This window comes from Mastigoproctus giganteus, chromosome 12 (genome assembly GCF_048544385.1).
Source record: "Mastigoproctus giganteus isolate SK-2022 chromosome 12, ASM4854438v1, whole genome shotgun sequence".
Classification (NCBI taxonomy): domain Eukaryota; kingdom Metazoa; phylum Arthropoda; class Arachnida; order Uropygi; family Thelyphonidae; genus Mastigoproctus; species Mastigoproctus giganteus.
The window spans coordinates 155,387,688-155,400,648 of NC_143586.1; the positions used below are offsets into that span (position 1 = coordinate 155,387,688).

Consider the following 12,961-nt stretch of genomic DNA (forward strand, 5'->3'; position numbering starts at 1 on the left):
ATAAATAACGGTAAAATTTTGACACTTTTGGGGGACCTCGCTACTACAAATCTCGTTATTACAAAACGTGAAAATTTAGGTCCCTTGAACTTTGTATTAACGAGATTCCACTGTATTGTCTTCAAAAAAGTCGTATTTTCAAAAGAAATTTCAGGGTCTGTACTTCGCAGTTAGTAATAACCTTAAATGAGTATCTTCTGTAATCAAAAGCTGTTTTATTTAAAATGTAGTAAAACCATGGATAGTAAAAATTTGAAATTTAAAATTAAATAAAAGTTAAAATGGACACAAAGATAAAGATGACAAAAAAATTAAATAAATTTAGCTGGCTACTGAAAACTAATTGAGATCTAAACTGTGAAATAATACAGCATATAATCCAACATTATATAAAAACATTGTCAATAAACCATAATGAAATAAAGCATAGAATAAAAAAAAAATAATAAAAAGAAAGTATCAATCCTCTCATAAAAATTCTGGTTTTGTGAGACATTCTATAGTGTACATTCTGTTACTTCTTCATTTCTTTTTCCCCCCCCTCTTGATTTCATTTCTATGTTATTATCTTTGCTGTACCATATCCCATTGCTATGGATTGCATGAATTTTTATGGAGTTTGGTTTATCGTTGAAATTTGTTATTTTTCACTTTCTTGATTTTATAGCTATATCTCATCAACAGTTTTAAGTCCATTTAAATTTTCCCTTTTGCAGTTTAGTGTGCTGTTTCATTTTTTTATATTATTTCCATTCCACTTTCTGTTATTACTATTAATCCTTATATATGGCATGTTTATATTCTGGCCATATTTGTCTCTGCTCTGCTGCTTTGTACAAGTCTTTTGGCTATTTCATACTCTTCTACATGGTGTACAAGTAGCAAACTGGTGCAACACATCAGGGCTCCCAGCCAAAGAGGATCCCTGAAATGCCCCTGTTATTCTTATATTGAACTGATGAAATTAAGACCAGGAGCCCAAAAACTGGATTTTGTACTGTTTCACAAGAGTTTGCTGTGCCAATGCATGCATGCTTGTGTGTCCTTTTTTTCCTAAGTTGGCCCAATAGCTGGTATTTCTGAATAAATCTCAGTAACTAAGCGGGAAGACTCTAAACAACAAGCAGGATAGTGATGGCTATAAGGTTGGTGTATGTTGAATATACAGTGAATTGAACTTTGTGCATGAATATTGACATTAGGAATGATAGGAACACAAATTTAATGGCATTCACTTTTAATAAAACTTAACAGGTGTGGCAAGTTGTTGTGTATATGAAAGGCAGAGTAATTTATTATAAAAACTTCTGTATCTGTATCCAGTTCTTCAGAAGTGGAAGTTTTATGTACTCAGATGAATCTCCCAAATAATGATATATGCATGCTGAAAAGTGATTACAAAGGATGGCAATTATATACAGGTGACCTCCGCTTAACGCTGATAATTCGTTCCGGAAAAACAGAGCGCTAAGTGAATCCGCACTAAGCGAGCTCCGCATTCCCATAAGGTAACATATGTATTTGTAAGTTGCGGTCGGTGCCACAGGATATTTCCTAATCAATAATAAACGGTAGTGAAAAGATGCACAAATGTCGGTCAAAATATTTAATATTCAAATATTTTTACATATAAAATATTCTGCATTACATACGTATATAATTATGTGGTAACTATTTTATTTTTTATGTATCAAAATTAAACTTAAAATTCCAATTAAAATCATGAATTTAATTGATTTAATTTAACTGATGAATTTAATCATGAAAAATGTGTCGATTTTGGGTTGAACTTTGGCCTTCTTCTAAGTAAACTAAAAGGGGTATTAATTTTAAATCCCCCACAGCGTTACAAATAAAGTCACTCGATCCTTCGCTGCTTTGAAACCTGGCATGTGTTTTTCTTCTTTCAATATGAAATTTCTTTTAGGCATTCGTTTCCACAAAAGTCCTGCTTCATCTATGTTATAAACTTGTTGAGAAGTATAACGCATAATATACCCCTCTTCAATAATTTTAAGTTCTTTTTTGAAAGTTTCGGCTCCTTGATCTGAACTTGCGGCTTCTCCCTAGATTTTAAATCTATTCAACCAGCCCTTACCAGTTTTAAATGGTTCCACATTTTTTTTTTTTTTTTTTTTAGGTGTTTTCTTTAGATCATCATATTGGCTAATCTCTCTCTCTCTCTCTCTCTCTCTTTTTTTTTTTTTTTATATATATATAATATTTAACTTAACTGAATTCTGCATTGGATATTATCTTCAATAAAATTAGTTAACGTCTTTTCATTTCAATCCTAATAACCCGCCTAGCCCTAGTTGCTTGCAGTGGAACAGCTATCTTTCCCGCTGCTAAAATTAATTCTTTATTTTTTTATAATTGTTCTTAGTTAAATTTACAAGTCCTAAATTATGGCACACATCCGCTTATTGACGGGAATCGATTCGCTTCAAAACGTCTAATTTAATTTTCAAATTCAGTCTTTTTCTTACATTTAGAGTCTTCATACTGCACCCAGATGTTGCTTTTTCATTCTTATCGGCCATTATTAACTCTTCAAAAATGGAACTGCGTTGGTTGCATTAATTAAGATACAATGTTCAAGTAAACTGTCCATTACGCACAATGTCTAATACTGTACTGAGTGATGACTAGACTTGGGATAAATGCATATAATGCAAATATTACAAGCAATATACTTGATCATTTTTTAAAATGTTGATCTCGGAATACATAAAAAGTGACTGTACTGCAATTAAATTAGTGTGCGAGAAAATTTCACCGAGCGTGGGAAATGTTTTAATGCTGTTTTGCTATTCATTTTCAAGCTATCGACTCCATCAAATGAAACGATTTCGTTAAATATGTCAAAAATGCAATCTGTAAAGGAACGTTATAGTGATCTGTGCCAGCGTTATAGTCAGATACGGGTTATAATATAAGAACAGCGTTATAGCGAATCAGCGTAAAGCGAACCGCGTTATAACAGGGGCCTGCTGTAGATTCTGAAAATTATGGTGTAATGGTTGTTCTTTTGCATTATGTGACACAAGAGTGCAAGCAGTTTGAATGCATATTTCCAAATAGCAAAAGTGCTTATCAAATGAAATTTAGTAAAAGTAAAATGACTTATGAAATTGTCTACAGTAAAAATTTGAAATTTAAAATAAATAAAAGTTAAAATGGATACAATGTCTGGAGACTAGGTACTTGCAAAGTGATCTGGTTGAGGTGTTTAAGGCATTGAGCAAACTCAATGCTGATGGGATTCTTTCTCTTGCTCAGACTAGGCACGTGAGGGATGAAAAATTCAAATTAAGAAAGGATGGTTGCAAAACAGATGTATAAAAGTTTTCCTTCAGCCAATGGGTGGTTGTTTGCTGGAACAGGTTATTGTCCATCGTTGTGGAAATGGATAGTTTGAATAAATTCAAGGAAGAACTAGACAAACTATTGGAATGAGATTTTATTTTTATTTTTTGCTGATGCTGTTAAGGTTGCTTCCTTGCTTCATTTTCCACTATTAATACTAATGGCAAATTTTCAGGTTGAGAATTGTTTAATTTCACAACCACTTAGAATTTTAGTTATAATTTTTTATTTTTATGCTTGAATAATTTTAACAACTAATTATTAAATTTTGCATTTTATATTAGAGTGGGATGCTCCAAGCTGACAGCAGTGGCAGTCCAGTTCAGTCTATTGTAATAGATGATAATTCCAATCATTCCTGTACCAGTGGAGAACACAGTAGTGGTGGTGGAGGCAGAAGAAACTCAAATTCAAATCCTGTTACAATTGATATAGTAAGTGAAGATAAAAATTTCCATGATAGTGCTGTGGGAAGCAAAAAAAATTCTAGATCAGGAACACCATTAACAGGAGGTGAAGACAGCAAAAAAATGCTACCCAATGAAGATGAACCTGAAATAGTGTTTGCTTCTCAAATTGACATAAAGCCTGATGTGGCAGCCTTGGATAAACTAATCAAATCTGAGGGAAAAAAAGTTGATTTAATCAAAGTGCCTAAAATTGAACCAGACACTTTAAAAAACGAAGAGCACAATCAACAAGATGACGAGAACAAAACATCAAATGAAGAATTTCCCAAAATACAGATTGTAGAGACACGCAGTTTAAGTCAAGATGCCAATGGTAACCAAGGAACAGGAACTCATGAAGATCCAAACGAAGATTGGTGTGCTGTTTGTCATGATGGAGGTGATCTTTTGTGTTGTGGCAAATGTCCACGAGTCTATCATTTGCAGTGTCATGTTCCGGCTCTTGGCTCAACACCAAAGTGAGATTTCTTTTTGCTACTTTAAATACAGATATCTGAATGAGATTAGTTTGTTTCTTTAAGAGTTTATCAGTTCTTAAAATTAATTATTGATTTTAAGTTATTTAGAGAAATATTAAAATAACTTAATTTTCATTTTCTTATTCAGTCATTTTGAACTATGATTCTAAAGATAAAATTAATTACTAGTATGTTTTACACCATGTTAGCAATTAACACTTGTGACCAGTAAAACTGAATAGCATAATCAGTTGTACTTTTCAAGAAATATAATTTTTTTTTTTTTTTAATCATAGTGGTGCAGTGAGCATCATATTATATTATTATGGGTAAAAGAAGGATAAACAACAGCACAGCATGACTGACCTCTTCATGTCAGCTGTTACTGTAGGTTTAGACTAGCTTATATTGGGTGGACAATAAGTATTTTGTGAGCTTGGTCTTATTCTAAGTAGCCAATGATTTTGATGTGCTACACTAACTTACGACTTAGTTGTCATATCAGTTATTTAGAATATATGTTGTTTTAAAATATTAAACCACAGGTAGTTCATTTGTGTTCTGCTGTAATTGATCTCTCTCTCTCTCTCTCTAATATATTGATGTAACATTAGAACCCCTATGGACCCATTCTGGGACCTACGGGGACATAAGTTCAAATTAAGAAAGGATAGATGTAGAATAGATGTGCGGAAATTTGCCTTTAGCCAGCGGGTGGTTAATTGCTGGAACAAACTTCCATCTGTCGTTGTGGAAGTTGATAGGTTAAATAAATTTAAGGAGGAACTGGACAGGCATTTGGAGGGAATGGTGTGATGATTTTTTTTTTTTTTTTTTTGGCTGATGCTGCATAAGCTCCTACACTTGCTTTCTTGCATCATGTGCCACTACTACTACTACTACCACTGTTGTTTCTGATTTTTATACATGCCATTAATGTAGGGATAGAGGGTATGATGCTAAAATTTTGAAAAAAAATCCAACTTAACCAAGTGTATAAGTTATTCTTAGGACTCTTAGACTTGTGGAATAGCAATCCCAGAATAATTTATGTACTTAATACAGTTGAATTAAAAACAACAGAGGAAGAAAGGGATTTGGGTGCTATGATACGGTTGGACATAAGAGAATCCAAACAAATTCTCTTAGCACTGTAGACAGATGATGAGGAGGCCCATGGTGTCCTGTGAATGACTTATTGAACATTTTTTTGTAGAGATAAGGTGGTCACAGTCCATCTATAAGGCAATTGTAAGACTGCTCTTTTTTTTTCTTCTTTTTTTTTTTTTTAAATGAAACCCCCAGACATGAAAGATATTAGAACCTACAGTAATTAGCACCATGCATGGGTTGAAGGTTGAGAAGACTAAAGATATGTGTTGACATTAGACAGATTTCTATAGATTGTAGTTTTCAGAAACTACATGTGAAGTAAGATTTTACCAGAAAAAATAAGTTGAAGGGATAAATAAGAAATAATGTTGGCTCTGTGACTGTGAAGATGGATAGTATAAAAGGATGCTAACTGGTTGTAGCATGTGTTCAGATTGGTTTAGAATAGAGTGGGGGGTGGGGAAATTAGACATACACAATTCAGAAGTAGAGTGCTGATGGAAGTACCTATAGAAAAGGCATGTATCAGAAAAAGAACATCTATGAAACATATTAAGAGTCTTTGTAAGATTTGGGTCATTAATTAACCTGACTGTCCACTTTTGAATGAAGTCTAAAAGCTAGAGAGAGGTTTTGGGGGATACCACCCTAGATGTGGGAACAATATTCTCTGGTTGGACAGATTTGAGATTTGTACAGATTGAGTAGTAGTTTAGAAGAAAAGTAACACCAAGAGTGAAAAAGAAAACAGTTTTTTAGATGCAGATGAAGTGGTATTTGTGATGTGCTTATGCCAAAAGAGAGATTAGAAGTCAAGATAATCCCTAATAGAGATATATGATCTGTTCTATATATCTGAGTGTTATAAAAAATAAAGCATAGGAACAGTAGACTCTTTTTGCCATATACAAGATAGCACTGAGTTTTAGAAGGATTGAAATGGTCAAAGTAACTCTTGCACATACCTTAAGAGTTCTTATCTGTTACCCCAACTGGACGTATTATCTAGATGTTCTGGGGGCAGAAATGTTTCACGTGAGCGGGTAGCTAATATCAGGAAAGAGAGCCTAAAAAACTTCAAGGGTTGTGTTAGGGTTGTTAAATATACAAGAACAGTAACGTTAGAGGTGTCGTCAATAAAATGAGCGAATTCGAACTGCTGGTTAAAACAAGTAACGCGGACATAATATGGCTTACAGAGACGTGGTGCCACCCGGAAATTGGGGATGATTAGTTTAAGTACAGCTTGTATAATGTATTTAAGAAGGATAGGGTAGATAGAAGGGATGGTGGGGTAATGCTTCTTATCAGAAGCAGCCTGAGTGCAACGATAGCTTTCCCGGATTCAGACATTTCACATGCTAGTATAGAGTCTGTATGGTGTGAGATAGTTGGAAACAAAGGTATAATGTGAGTAGGAGTAATCTACAGACCAGGTGATTGTGAAGATTATGACAAAAGCCTCTACATGCAAATGGAATGGGCAAGTAAGCGTCAATGCCTTATTATGGGTGATTTCAATTTGCCTCTAATTGATTGGAATAAATGGGAAGGAAACTCTACATGGGGAACAAAATTTTTAAATCAACTAGATGACTGTTATTTGTATCAACATGTCAGGGAAAGTACTAGAGAAAAGAATATCCTAGACCTCATCATCACAGATGAATCAGATGACATAACAGGGCTGACAGTAGAGGAACCAGTAGCAGGAAGTGATCACGGAGTTCTATGGTGGATGATGACAAGAGAGGTAGCAGAAGTAAAAGGCAAAGGAATGGGTTTTAATTTCAGAAAAGGAAATTACGATGCCTTAAGGTACTACATGGCCTCTATTAACTGGGTAGATATCATGTAGAAAATGAATACATTTGAACTATGGTACGCTTTTAAAACATTAATCACAGATGCCTTGAACGCGTGTATACCATTAAAAAAATACTCTACGAGGAGGGTTCCAAGTTGGATGAATAGTGAAGTTGCCACATTACTTGAGCAGAAAAAGGTGGCATGGAAAGGTTACAGAGCAATAAAAAGTACTGAAGCCTATAACAGCTACAAGGTTATGTGTAATAGAGCCACAGAAAAGGTTCGACGGGCAAAGGCAGTTTATGAGAAATCACTAGCAAACAGAGCAAATTGGGGAGGATAAAGAATTCTTCACACATATATAAATGCCAAGAAGAGCAGGGCAAACCAGATCGGACCTTTACGTAAGGGAAAGGGGATAGTATTAAATACACCAGCTGCCATTGCAGATGAACTCAACAGTTATTTTACATCGATATTTACAAATGTTTGTTGTTTGTTATTTGGTTTTTAGGAGCATTAGCAACTAAGGCCATATTGCTCCGAGATATGCGGTGGTCATTCCATAACCTTTCCGCATCCTCCGTATTTGGTGGTGATGGGCTCGAACCCCAGTCTAATCAAGAAGCGTGTGCTATTTACAAATATTAGTAAATTAATAAGAGGAGTATACCTCAATATAGTACGTGGAACACTTCCGTATGATACCCTCCAGAAATTAAAACGGAAAAAACGAAAAAATCGACACCTTACCGGTACATTAAAGTAAAATATAAATAATTAAAGTAAAATATAAATAATTAAATACTCAATTTAACACAATTCAAAATCAATTCAAAACAATTCAAAATCAATTCAAAACAATTAAAATTCAAATTAACGCAATTAAAAGAATCTAACGAAAATATTCAAAACGATTTTCCTCCCTGAAGCTGACAATGCTTTTAGACCGACTGTCGTGATCACAGGAATGAAAATTACCGAATCAGGCTAAACCTGCAACTTAAATAGTGATTATATGTCTTCGCGCATGCGCGTAAAGGACCACGCATCGGAGATCAAATATGGCCGCCGAACATTAACAGAATTCTCGTGTAATTTAATTTCAACGGTTTCTGCAATTAATAGTCGCGTATAATTACGTTGAACATTAAATATTTTGGCCTCGTTAAATAAAAAAGTATGTTTTTCGTTAATGGCATGAAAGGCTAATTCTGACGCTGCTGAACGAGAAGCACGAACTGAGGCTTCGTGTTGATTTACACGAATATTAAGAGAAAACCGCGTCGAACCCTGATAAGACGAGTCGCAATCACCGCAAGAAATGTTGTATACTAGATCATTAATTTGTGTTGTGAACGCGGAAAGAACCGAGCGATTGTTCATTATAGTGTGTAACTTCCGTATAGGCCTAGCTATAATTTTAAATTCAGTATCTTTAAAGAATCTGTTAAGCTGTTTGTGCCACTGTTCAACATATGGGACAGAAATAAAGTATTTTTTGATATTACTATTGTTGATTGGTGTAGTATTTTGTATCCTATCCTTAGCTTGTACCCTAATTCGATTTATTGTGTTAATGGGATAACCCCTGTTCAAGAATCTGCTAGTTAATATTTGTATTTCTGAGTCCAAAGCAGAATCCGTCGTTGAATATTTATAGGCATTTAGAAATTGATTAAAGATAATCGATCTTTTGTAGGTGAACGGGTGGTAGCTATTATAATGTAGAAGCATACCGGTGTTTGTGGGTTTTCGATAGATGCTAAATTGTATTTTGTTCAAGTCCCGGGTAAGCGTGAAATTTAGAAAGTTTAATGACTTAGTATCCGTATCTTCCCTTTCCAATGTAAATTTGAGTCTAGAATGAATATTATTAAACGAATGTAAAATGTCTTGGATAGTACTACTATCAGTAATAACTAGAACATCGTCTAAATACCTCCCATAGTATGTGATACGGGGACGAAAAGGTGTCAAATGTATCTGCTCAATCGTTGAGAGATAGATCTCTGACATTAAGCCACTCCGGCTCAAACCCATTGGTAATCCAAAAATTTGTTTGTACACCTTGTCTCGAAAGGTGATGTAGTTAGCCTCAACTAATAGTTTAATTAAGTGAAAAATTTCCTTAATGGGCAGCTTCGTATAATTAATCGGTGTCGAGTTTTTATTTAACATATCCCAAATAATATCTAATGTGTATTCAACATTTACATTCGTATATAATGAGGTAACATCTAATGAGAATAAATTGTCATTGTCGCCGAGTCTACAGTCTTTAAGATTATTAAATAATGTATCGTAATTCTTAATCCCAAATTGTATAACCTGTATAAAAGGTTTTATAATATTATATACATGTGTGGCTAAGGCTGAAAATGCCGAGTTCCTGTAGGAAACAATAGGTCGAATCGGAAATCCAGGCTTGTGTAATTTTACCTGACCAAAAAGTGCAGGAATATTGTATGTTCTGGACTTCAATTCCTTCAACTGAACCATAGTAATGTAGTCGTTTTTACGATATGTGGTTAACGTTTTATTGTATTGATTTACCAAATTGGTAAACAGTGCCGGGTCCACTTCACGATAAGTGGAGGTATCAGACACAACTGAATCTAACTTATTAATATAATCATGTTTATCTAGTATTACCACTGTATCTCCTTTATCTGCCCTCTGTATAATAATGTCCTTATTTTCTCGAAGTTCTCGTAAAGCTGAACTGTCATGTGTATTCAATTTAGGAAGTCGCGTTTCTCTTATGTTATTCACTACTTGGTTAACTTGTTGAATAAATACATCTTTTTGTGGAACACTACGAAGTCCAAATTCAATATCAATTACGCATTGTTTTTTTGGCAGCTTTCGAGGTGGTAAATTATAATTTAATCCTTTGGATAAAAGTGAAATCTGGTCCTGCGATAGTGTACACGATGAAAGATTTGTAACCTGTTGATATGTCGGTTCGTTGGATACTGGGTGAGGGGGTGTTCGTGAACTAGCCGACATATTCTGTGGTAGTGCGTTGTGTGTCTGTGGGGGAGATGTCACCCAACTCGTGTGAACTTGGTCGCAAGCTCGCGATAAAGTGTTAGAATTCGCATGAACGTGTCTTGAACTATTCGATAATGCTTGCAACTTATTAACGAATAGTTCAAGACACGTTCGTGCGAATTCTAACACATTATCGCGAGCTTGCGACCAAGTTCACACGAGTTGGGTGACATCCCCCCCCCCCACAGACACACAACGCACTACCACAGAATATGTCGGCTAGTTCACGAACATTTGATCTCCGATGCGTGGTCCTTTACGCGCATGCGCGAAGACATATAATCACTATTTAAGTTGCAGGTTTAGCCTGATTCGGTAATTTTCATTCCTGTGATCACGACAGTCGGTCGAAAAGCATTGTCAGCTTCAGGAAGGAAAATCGTTTTGAATATTTTCGTTAGATTCTTTTAATTGCGTTAATTTGAATTTTAATTGTTTTGAATTGATTTTGAATTGTGTTAAATTGAGTATTTAATTATTTATATTTTACTTTAATGTACCGGTAAGGTGTCGATTTTTTCGTTTTTTCCGTTTTAATTTCTGGAGGGTATCATACGGAAGTGTTCCACGTACTATATTGAGGTATACTCCTCTTATTAATTTACTAATATTATTATCAACGTAGAACATATTGAGTATTACAACTCTGATTCATACTAGCTATTTACAAATGAAAAGCCTTTTGTGGCAATGGGAAATTGTGGGAGCGAAGTTAAAAAATATGTAATTAATGATATTGAAATTTTGCAAGATTATTTAATGAAAAAGCTTTCGAGCCTACAGACCAGTAAGGCTCCTGCAGTTGATGGAATATACCCTATAATCTTAAGGGTGCATTGAACCATCGAGGCTAATTATGCGAGCATCACTAGATTCTGGGGAGATTCCCTTGGATTGGAAAAGTGCAAATGTATCTCCCATACATAAGGGTGGCTCTAAAAGTGAAGTTGGAAATTATGGACCTGTCAGTCTGACTTCAGTAGTAAGGAAAATCATAGAGGCAATGATCAAGGGTGGAATTCAGGATCATTTGGATCGAATTGAAATTCTCAAGGATACTCAGCATGGTTTTGTAAAGGGAAAATCATGTTTAACAAATCTATTTCGAAATCTGTTCACTATTTCGAAAGGGTCACTCACGAGCTGGATTTAGGGAATAATTTCGACATTGTTTATTTAGATTTCAGTAAAGCTTTTGACTCAGTCCCACATGAGCGGTTGCTTTATAAGCTGGAACAGGTTGGAATCACTGGGATGGATAGAAGGATGGCTTCAGGGCAGGAGGCAGAGGGTTGTGATAAATGGCTATTCCTCAGATTGGGTTGATGTAAGAAGTGGGGTTCCCCATGGATCAGTATTAGGACCACTGTTGTTTTTAATTTTCATAAACAACATTGATGAAGGGATAGAGGGCGTGATGTCTAAATTTGCAGATGATGTTAAAATTGGTAGAGTAGTTAATGATCACTGTCAAGCTGAACTTCTTCAGAGAGACATAGATAGACTTCAGGAATGGTCAGAAAAATGGCAGCTATGCTTTAATCCAAAAAAGTGTAAGGTATTACACCTGGGAAACAGTAATCCCAAAATAATTTATTCACTTGGTGGAGTTCAACTAAACCCAGTACTGGAAGAAAGGGACTTGGGTGTTACGATACGGTCAGACATGAAATTCTCTGAGCATTGTAAACAGGTTGCAAGGAAGGCCCATGGTGTCCTATCGATGATCTATTGAACTTTTGCAAGTAGAGGTAGGGACGTGATAATCCCATTATATAGGTCTTTTGTTAGACCACACTTGGAATACTGTGTTCAAGTATGGAGACTGCACCTAAAGAAAGACATCGAGCTTCTTGAAAGGGTGCAAAGACGGGTAACTCGCCTGGTGAGATCGGCAAAAGGGCATCCTTATGAAGAAAGACTTCGAATATGTGGGTTGCAGTGTTTGGAAACTAGACACCTTAGAGGAGATTTGATTGAGGTGTTTAAGGCTGTGAGAGGCATCAGTAAAATGAATGAGGACGGAATTTTCATGATTATAAATGATGCTAGAACTAGGGGACATAAATTCAAGTTACGGGGGGAAATGTTTAGATTGGACTGCAGGAAGTTTTATTTTAGCCAGCGAGTTATAAATTACTGGAATAAGTTGCCTTCATGGGTGGTAGCCAGTTTGGGGAAATTCAAAGGTCATCTGGATAGTACTTTCGGGTAAGGGAAGCACATAGGATGATAGATTTAATTTCCTTTTTTTTTTTTTATTAATTATTATTATTTATTTTATTTATTTATTTTTTTATCATTGTTTTGTTCGGATTTTTTTTTTTTTTTTTGGCTGGTGTAGCATAAGCCATAGGCTTTCTTGCACCATGTGGCCATTACTAATACTAATAAATTAACTAAGTTACCGTTACCCCCATTAGAGAATTACTTGGTGTTCATCCTTTAAGGAATTGGTGGATAGAGCTTCAATTGCTTTGGCTCAGTTAAAGCATTTGAAGCAATTGAATTTTACTACAGCTCAGTTAAAGCAATTGAAGGCCCTTAAATTAAGAAAGGATGGTTATAAACTAGATACTAGCATAAGAAAATTCTCTTTTAGCAAAAAGATTATTAAGTGTCAGAACAAATTTTACCCTCTAGTTGAACTGGAGATCTTAATACGAGTTTATGAAAGGTTGGACA

The 12,961-nt window shown here is 35.0% G+C and overlaps 1 protein-coding gene across 1 annotated transcript in view; it reads left to right on the plus strand.

Annotated features, from left to right (window-relative positions):
• The window catches only part of LOC150077530 (transcription intermediary factor 1-alpha-like), a 337,193-nt gene that overhangs the window by 267,561 nt on the left and 56,671 nt on the right, over nt 1–12,961 (plus strand). The window contains exon 11 of the mRNA XM_090385676.1: nt 3,654–4,297. Coding sequence (XP_090241802.1) covers nt 3,654–4,297 — 644 coding nt within the window. The remainder of the gene's footprint in view (nt 1–3,653; nt 4,298–12,961) is intronic.